The sequence below is a fragment of the Emiliania huxleyi genome, assembly GCF_000372725.1.
Source record: "Emiliania huxleyi CCMP1516 unplaced genomic scaffold EMIHUscaffold_65, whole genome shotgun sequence".
NCBI classification, from domain to species: Eukaryota; Haptophyta; order Isochrysidales; family Noelaerhabdaceae; genus Emiliania; species Emiliania huxleyi.
The window spans coordinates 1309-10416 of NW_005197128.1; the positions used below are offsets into that span (position 1 = coordinate 1309).

The window sequence follows — 9108 nt, forward strand, 5'->3', positions numbered from 1 at the left end:
AGGGGAGCAGATCAGATTGGTCGACCTAGACGTTCGACCCGACATTCGGTAGCATGTCCGATGTCCCAATCAGAATCACCCACCTCTGACCTCTGACATCCTTGGGTTTGTTGTTTACTCAGTTGCGTTGGCGCGGCCGTCTGGCGGCCGTATAGGCGTATTGGCTGCGTATACTGTGTTTTATCGCCGATCGGACGTGCCCTCGACCCTCGTGCGACCGTTCGACCTTCGTGCTCGCCAAAAGAGGCGCAAGGGGTACTGTACTGCTACTGTTAAAAAATAAGTACAATACAGGGTTCGCGAGAGGGGGGTCGCCGAGAGAGGCGCCCAGGCGCCAGGGGCAGGGCGCGCGGGGGGAAGCTCGGTGTCGGTCCTCGGAAGCGGCAAAAAGTTTAGGGAAAAGCGGAGAAGGCCCCTCTCGCCTCGGGCGAAAAAGGGTAAGTCCCGCGCCCACGACACCAGCACGACACCCCTGTGGCTCCAATGTGAACACGCACAGGACACACACATACACACACATCACACTGAGACACCAACTTCAAAAGTACCCGCGATCATCGTACAGCGGCCCCCTTTGCTGGGCACCGACTCGTCTCGGGCCCGGATGACAGGTTCTCAAGGTCCGCACCGGGCAGCTCGCGAGCCCCGCCTTGGCGAACGACGGGTGCAACGCCACGAGCTCCTTGCACGGGTCTTCGGGGATCGCGGCGGCAAACGGGAAGGCGACGGCGAAGTTGGCCGCGAGCTTGTCGGCCGTGTCGGCGCCCGCCGCCATGAGCGTGCCTGGGCTGTGCTCGTCGGGCGCGAGCGTCACGTCATAGCGGCTCCCCGGCGGCTCGGGGAGCTGACGCCGCGCGCGCTTGAGCGCGATCATGACCGAGAACGACGAGAAGGGCGCGCCGATGAAGCGGTCTGCCCTGGAGCCGATCTCGAAGTCGATCATGCCGACGGCGTCGTCCATCGTCGCCAGCAGCTCGCTCGAGAGCATCCCGCGCAGGACGGTACTGCCGAGCAGCGTCACCTTCGAGTGGACGCGCACCCCCGAGCCGAGCTGCAGCTCGATCACGCGCGTTGCCGCCTCGTCCTGGTCGCCAAGCACGAGCACGTGCGTGCGATTAGGCTGGCCGGCGGCGTGCTGCTCCGCCGCCTCTTTCGCCTCTAGCCCGATCAAGCGCTCGATGGCGCCGACCCGCTCCTCGAGGGAGCGGCGGGGAGGAGGCGGCGGCGGCGGGGCGGCGGCCTGCTCCACGGTCATGGAGCAGCCCATCGTTCGTCCCTCAGACTGTCCTTTTTGCTTCCAGTGCTTCCTCAGCCGCGCGAGATCGCCCTGCATGGACTTGAGGTCAGCGTAGCGCTCGGAGTAGCACTCCAGATCGCGTGAGGTGACCTCTGCCGGCCTTGACTCGGTCGCCGCGCTGAGGCTGGCCTCCAGCCGCTCGACACGCCGCAGCAAATCGCCGCCGCCGCCGGCCGACTCGCTGCTGCCTCTTCTCCTTCTCCTCCTCCTCCTTCTTATTCTTCTTCTTCTTCTTCGCCGCCGCCGCCACCTCTGTCTGGTATAGCCCCAGCCGACTCCGCGTGAACTCTCGAGGGATCTCGAGTTGCTCCCTGCTGCTCGGTGTACGAACTCTGTTCACACCGAGCAGCTGGGAGTGGCTGCGGCTATAGCAGACAGCCGCCACCTCGCACCGCGACACCCGACGCGCCAGCGCCTTCCCCGCGTCCACCCCTACGAGCGCGCGGATGACGCCGGAGCGGTAGGCGGCGGTGTCGAGCTTGTGCTCCGAGCGGCTCATGTCCGTCTCCGCGCTCCAATGCAGCGCTAGCGTGTGCGCGTGCCCGCCCGGGCCGATGCCGGCGGAGTCGCGGAAACGCGAGAGGGCGGCGGCGGCGACGCCACGCATCGCGGTGCTCGTGATGAGCGCATTGTTCACGCGGCGGAAGAGCTGGCGCGCGCGGAGCACGAAGAGCACGCAACAGTCGGAGGGGCCGCCGAAGCTGATCCGGCGCAGCGGCTTGCCGTCACTGCTGACGAGGCGGCCGGTCATCGCGAGGCGCTCGAGCTGCGACGCGGCGATCGGCATACGCAGCGGACGCGGCTTGCCGCCCTCGTCGGCGTGGACGCGGCAGACGCGGCAGCTCGACTGGGGAGACACCCTGCCCGTCGCATTGAGCGCGCTCAGCGCCGCGTCCCGGTCGAAGATCTTCCAAATCGGGAGGACAAGCTCGTACTGCTTGTAGCACGTGACGTCAAAGTGGCAGCTGCGCCGTGTGGCGAGCATCGACGGCAGCTGCACACCGCCGCGCCGATGAGCATCGCGCCGACGATGTCTGACACGAGGCGCATGCGCTGGTTGTTGAGGCCCTTTAGCACCGTCGGGATGATCACCACCTGCTCGTGCGGCCCGGGGCCGCAAGCGCCGCTGTTGCCGACGCCGATGCCACACTCGACGCGAAGCCGTTTGCGCCGCACGAGCACGTGCGCCGCATGCGCACGTCTGCGCGCTGCACATCTGCCGGTAGCTCACCTGTCCGGTCCACCGCCACTTCGCTCAGTGGTCAAAACTCCTTTCACTAAAAGGGGTATGCGTAAACGTAAAGCCGTACGTTTGTGCATGCGTCATGCGAGCTTTTCTGAGGGTCAAGGTGAAACCGCCAGAGACGGTCGTTTCAACGCAAAAAAAACACCTTGGGCCGTCTCAAGCGGCCTTCCGCCTCTGCCGCCGCCGCGCAGCAACGACTCCGCAGAGGGCGACGAGTCCGCAGAGCAGAAGAAGCGGCACGGCGGAGACGGCGGCGGCTGTCTCGCCTCGCCAAGGCCACACGCGGGGTGGTTGGTGGCCAAGCGCGTCGCCGCCCGGCGCGTCGCTGCCCGGCGTGTCTTGCCCCGCCGGCAAGGACCTCGACGTGACCACTCCGTCGACCGAGCAGCCGCGTAGGGTGAGGGTGGCCTTCGCGCCGACGGGCCGCTCAAGCACGAGGTCGAAGGAGACGACGCCTGCTCACAGCTGCAGGCGTGAACAGACGCGGTCCACGCCTCGCCCGCGGAGGTCGAGGGGGGCCGCGCCGCAGTTGCTCAACTTGGTGTGCTCCGATGCGAGGGAGGCGCACGCGCCGTCGGCCGCGCCGCCGTCCCACCGGAGGCCAGCGACCACGCCGCCGCTCCCACCGCCGAGGGCGAGGGGCACGGACAAGCGTGCCGCATCCTGGCCCGTGCTGAAAGCCCACAGCAGCTCTCGCAGCAGCCGAGAGTGACCGGCGATGACGCCGCCGCCAGCCGCGCCGCCGCCGGAAAGCAGCTCCGAGCCGACCGCGCCAAGCCGGGCGAGAAGCGGGCGGACGGCCTGAGTGATGGAGCATGAGCCAACTGAGTGACTGAAGATTTGACTGCAGATTGGGCGGGCAGCGGGCGGGCCGCCTGCGGGAAGAGGAGGAGTGGAGAGGGAGGCGTGGGGAGAGGAGAGGTGCGAGGAGAGGGGGGAGGTTGAGGAGAGGGTGTGTGGGGAGAGGGGAGCGTTCGGAGAGCGGGTTGTGGACAGGGGGGGGGGAGGGGTCGTGGAGAAGGAGGTATGAGTAGGAGGAGGAGCAGGGGCGACGGCATCTCGACTGCATCTCGCCTGCATCTCGAGTATCTCGACTGCATCTCGACTGCATCTCGACTGCATCTCGACTGCATCTCGACTGCATCTCGACTACATCCCGCCTCGCCCAGCGCGGCATCGTCCAGCTCGACCACCCGCGCCTGAGGTCAGGGCAAGGCTAGACTCACCCATACACACGCGAGGCGGCGGGGCAAGGGCCAGGGCAAACCCTCGCGACTCGACGTCTCAAGGGAGGAGGCAAAGTGCCAGGGGAGACATGGGGGAGACATGGGGGAGACATGGGGAGGTTATGGGGAGACAGGGGGAGACAGGGGGAGACAGGGGGGGGGGGTATGGGGAGACATCTCGAGTCCAACCCATCGCTAGTCAGCCGGCTACACCTCGGCTGTCTCTCGGCTCCATCTCGGCTGTCTCTCGGCTGCATCTCGGCTGCCTCTCGGCTGTCTCTCGGCTGTCTCTCGGCTGTCTCTAGGCTGCATCTCGCCAGTCGCAGCGCGTCGCTCAGCCGCCGTCGGTCGTCAAACACCTCTGGCTCTGCATGGCGCGGGTCGAGATGTAGCCGAGGGTAGCCGTCCTCCCTCAGCCACGCCGCGTCGGCGCCGCCGCTCGCGGCGAGGGCGCGTGCCTGTGGCGCGAGTGAGGCGTCGAGAGGAAAGGAGGTATGGCCGAGATGGGCGAGGGCAGTGGCGAGGGAGGCGGGCTCGCGGGCCGTGCGGAGCGGGCGCCTCTCGGACAGCACTTTTCGCCAAGCGGGGCGCTGGGCTGGGGCTGGGCGGCCGCGGCGAGGGAAGCAGACCGCACAGCTAGGGGAGATCGCCGAGAGATCGCCGAGAGATCGCCGAGCTAGGCGAGCTAGGCGAGCTAGGGAAGCCTGCGCGGCGAGCACAGTCCCGACGACGGAGTGGCGGGTCGCGCGCGAGAGAGCCTCCTCCGCCTCCGCCTCCTCGTGCGCCTCCGCCGTCCCCACCACGTGCCGCATCGCAGCCTCTGCCGACTCTCGCGCAGCCTCGATGGCCGCGGCGGCCGAGATAACCGGCGGCTCTAGGCGCAGGCCGGCCGCGAGCGGGAGCGGTCCGCAGTCGGCGTAGTGGCACGACTCTTGCAGCGCGGGGAGGACGGCGACACGAAGGTCTTCCCGCGCGTCGAGGAGGTGGCGGAGCGCGAGCAGCCCCGTGTCGACCGCGCGACGGAGGTTGCTGACGATCAGCGTGGGCGCGGCGCAAGAGCCGTCCGCCGCGCAGCGCAGCGCGGCCGCGAGCCCGTCCGAGCCCTCCATGAGACGCGCCCGGAGACTGATGGCCTGCCTGACGCCAGTCTCGGACAGCGGCGAGTCAGTGAAGCGGGGCTCTGCGGCAAGCGTCCGCACAAAGGACTCTGAGACGCCGCGCCGGCGGGCCGCCTGCTGCTCAGCGTTCCACTGCGACTCGCCGTGACGAATGTAGTGGACGCGGACCGTGGTTGTTGACATCTGCGCGCGAATGGTTACATGTACATGCACCGCCGGTGAGGGGGCAGGGAGGGGTGCCGTTGTCAGTGGAGAGACCACTTCACAGCCTTAGCACTTGAGCACTGGATAGGGTCGATTCCGCATGGTACGGGACCCCTCGATCGTCTCGCCCACCCTCACTGGTATGTTCATTGGGGGGGGTCATAACAAACACGGTACAGGATCGAGGTGCACGCTGCCGAAGCAGTGTCGTCCCCCCTGTTATTGAGAGAGAGAGAGATTTTTAGCAATACCAAACAACTCTAACACTCACACGTTATTGAGATGAAAATACCTCATGGCGTCGTGCGCTGGTTGTGAGAGCTTCACAGCTGTATGCCTTGCTCCTTTAGGTGCTCTTAGTATGTTCTGACTCATCCGTCCCTGACTGCCTGAGTATACACTCCCTTCCTATTGTCTTGTACTTGGCGTCCTGTGGGTGTGTTCACAGACACAGTCTTGTGTGAATTTCGGCGTCCGCCGAAATTCAAGGTCCGTCGGTCTCTTTTGACCGCGGCGTTAGAGAGTCTTTGCTTGTCATGCCTTTTGCCTTCTCTCTGGCGCTCGTCCTCGGGACCACCGGAATCTCACAAGTCGCCAACCCCAAAAGTGTCCTGCAGCCGCTGCGGCTCCAGGGCCACGAAGTCGAGGACGTGCTGTCGCAACGACGCGCTCGCCGCCGGCACCTCGTCGCCGGCGCCCGCCTTGGCCTGCGGGAGAGGTGGGGTGGTATGACCCCCCATCTGCCCACGCCCCGCAAGCCACCATCGTGCGCCCCGTGCGCACGCGCCGTGGCGGCTGGCGGGGACGGCGGGGACGATGGGGAGCGGGGTGGATGGGGGCTCACTAGCTTATCGATCCCCTTGAGATCTGCGAGCACGAGCTTGTTGATGTCCTGGCCCTTTTGCTTGGCCTCGCCCTCCAGCTCCTTGGCGGCCGCCTCGAGCAGCTCCTTGCGGATGGTCGCCTCCCAGCCGCGCGAAAGTTCCGACAGCTTGCTGAAGTCGCCCGATTCCGCCTGACAAAACGGCTCGCGGACAGCAATCTCCGGTGTGATGTGGGTCGGGCGGGATTGCGAGCTTCGCACCAGCTTGTTGAACTCGCTTGTCTGGCTGGCTCGCGTCCGCAGCGCCTCGAACTGGCCGTACAGCCGCTGGTCCTTGGCCTCGCGAGCCTTCAGCTTGTTGTACTCATCCATGGTCATGTAGCCCTTGCTCTTCTCCGCAAAAGCCGGCGCAGAGGCGCCTACCAGCGCAGCTGCCGCCGCGAGCGCAGCACCTCGGACCGCCTCGCGTCGTGACTGCGTGCTCGCGCGCACGTGCGCCAGCGCGGGTCGAGAGACGCGGACGCCCGCGGCCGGGCAGGCTGCGAGCGCAAAAAGGGTCGCGCTCACAAAGCTCGGCATTCTGCCCAAAAAAGAGAAATCCGCGCTGCCGCCGAAAAAAAACTTGCTGTTTTTTCTTTATAGGCGTCTGCAACTTCCAAGCTGCGTATTCTTGTATTATCGTCGAGTAGTACAGGTACTCCGTGGGGGCAGTGTGTATTCTCGTAACATGTGCGTATTTCACGTATCACTGGCTCCGAGTAGAAAAAGAAAGGAAACATATTTTATGTGTCCGTTAGCTCCGAGTAGAGGGGGCGGTCTGCTGCTAGGGGAAACCCGGAGCGCGGAGCCAACCCTCGGAGACCCGTGTGTACTTTACGGCCCTTTCCCTGCGAACGCGCACCCCCGGGGCTAGGGCTTTCTTGCCCGTAACCCGATGCCAATCATCCGGCCCGCTGGGTGCGCTTCTTCGCTCCCCGGCCCTGGATGTGCGGTTGATGACTGCACTCCAAGTGCTCCAAGTGCGCACTCACTTTGCTCACGTAAGCGCTCACCGGCGTAGAAGCAGCGACGAGGAGCAAGCTTCAGCAGGTCACGGGACGCTGCGAAAGAAGATGTGTTGCTACGTCGGCCTCCGTCCGGGGGTGCTGCAGCGAAGGCCACGCCGGGCACACCCCGAACGTTGGGACGGCCGACGCGACGCGGAGAAGAGGGCATAGCATCACCAAGCACAGCTTGCGGGATGGGCCTAGCGCCCGAGGACAACTCGAGCCACCTCTCGGGGCATCATCTCGCGGCATGGCAAGATGAGTCGTTCCTCGCCCCTGGTGCAGCGTGGTGCGTTTGGGCCAATCAAAGCTGCGACTCGGTCGCATAGCATCTTCTCTCCCCCGCATCTGAGCCCTGAGGCTGCCTGAGCCTCGCTAGAGAATTCCGGTCTAACACTCACACCGATCGGACCCGCTGGGCAGGCCGCCTCCGGGGCCCACGATGGGCGGGTTGAACAAGGCTTCGTTTTGAGATATGCGCGAGGGCGCCCGTTTCCGCACTTGCTCATCCGCTTGGTGTTGCAGGTGAAGTCTCCCATGGCCGTGGAGCGCGAGGACATGAACTTCCTAAAACCGAACGAGACGGTGCCAAGGGCACGGCCAAGAGCGCGCTCCGCCAGTCCCCAACGCATGACCGCCACGGGTCGCAGGTGCTCGGCAACATTCTGCTCAACGACTCCAAGGCACGTCAGAGCCATGGCCTGTTCACGCCGCACCCGATGCCGCACGCGTGGCCGGTACATACAGGCGGACCTGCGTGACGACAAGCTGGCAGGCAACGTCCTGCGGGCCAACGCCACCGAATACATCTTCTGGGATCCGTCCAAGGCGGGCCTGCGACGTGCGAGAGCGCTCGAGGGTTGTCCTGTCATTGGCGAGTGAAGCTCGGATGCGTGTGGCTTCTCCAGGTCAAGGCCGCGATGGTGACATGCGGCGGACTCTGCCCGGGGTGCCCACCGACTCGCCGCGCGTGTTCCGCTCCCTCACAACGTACAATCGGCTCTCCTCGGATAGGCGAGCACGCACGCGCAATCAATCGCGTGACAGTGGCAGCATCCGCAATCTCACTCGCTTCCAACTTCACGTAGGTTAAACTCGATCATCCGCGGCGTGACGCATTCTCTGTATTATGACTACGGCGTCGTGACCCCGGGGCACATCATTGGTGCCACCGGCGGGTACAATGGCCTTTCGGAGCCTGACGAGCATGAGATGATAAATCTGACGCCCGATTACGTGCGCGAGATCCACATGAAGGGCGGCTCGATTCTCAAGGCAGGGCGCGGCGGCTTCGATGCCCCCAAAATTTGCGAGGGGCTGAAAAAGATGGGTATCAACATGGTCTTTGTGATTGGCGGCGACGGCACGCAGTTTGCCGGCCATCTGCTGTACGAAGAGGCGAAGAAACAGAAGCTGCCCGTCTCGATCGTCGGCGTACCAAAGTCGATCGACAACGATGTGCTCTTTATCGACCGCACCTTTGGCTTCGACTCCGCCGTGGAGTCGGCCGCCACAGTGATACGCAATGCGTGGGTCGAGGCCTCGTCGTGCGAGAAGGCGTGCTCGGTCGTCAAGCTGATGGGGCGCGACGCGGGCTTTGTCGCGGCGCACGCAGCGCTCGCGTCGAACATCGTCGACGTTGTGTTGGTGCCCGAGGTGAAGTTCGAGCTCGAAGATGTCTACAAGCAAGTGGATTTGAAGATTAAACACAAAAACTTTGCCGTTGTGGTGGTCGCCGAAGGCGCTGGGCAGGAGTATGTCTCGACGGGTGCAAAGGACGCCACGGGCCACACGGTCTATGGTGACATTGGCGTCTTTATGCGCGACGCGATCAACAAACACCTCAAGCCTCAAGGAGGCCGCGCCTTCTACATCGACCCCTCGTACATCATTCGCTCTGTCCCCATCACCTCCACGGACCACATCTACTGCTCTCGACTCGCGCACGACGCGGTGCATACGGCGATGCGCGGCTACACAGGTGTCTGCGTCGGCGCGATCCACAACGTTATCTGCATGTTCAAGTCAAAGCTGATCGCGAGCGGAAAGAAGAAGCTCAAGGTGAGGGGCTCGACGTGGCAGTCGTGCGTCCAGAGCTGTCAAATGCCGGCTAGCCTGTCGGGAGCAAAGACGGCGGCGTCGGCGTGA

The 9108-nt window shown here is 64.8% G+C and overlaps 2 protein-coding genes across 2 annotated transcripts; one reads left to right on the top strand and one right to left on the bottom strand.

Annotated features, from left to right (window-relative positions):
* Positions 1-538: 538 nt before the first annotated feature.
* Positions 539-6493, bottom strand: EMIHUDRAFT_465182 (hypothetical protein; the record flags this gene model as incomplete). The annotated part of the gene is made up of 9 exons (XM_005762974.1): positions 539-1485; positions 1640-2234; positions 2300-2498; positions 2902-2998; positions 3068-3344; positions 4489-5070; positions 5775-5798; positions 5936-6106; positions 6176-6493. The coding sequence occupies 9 exons, from the start codon at positions 6491-6493 to the stop codon at positions 539-541; spliced, it is 3210 nt and encodes a 1069-aa protein (XP_005763031.1).
* A 1372-nt stretch (positions 6494-7865) lies between these two features.
* Positions 7866-9108, top strand: EMIHUDRAFT_67580 (phosphofructokinase; the record flags this gene model as incomplete). Its single annotated transcript, XM_005762975.1, has 2 exons — positions 7866-7909; positions 8049-9108. Coding segments are annotated over 2 exons (1104 nt in total), but the record flags the coding sequence as incomplete, so codon positions are not given.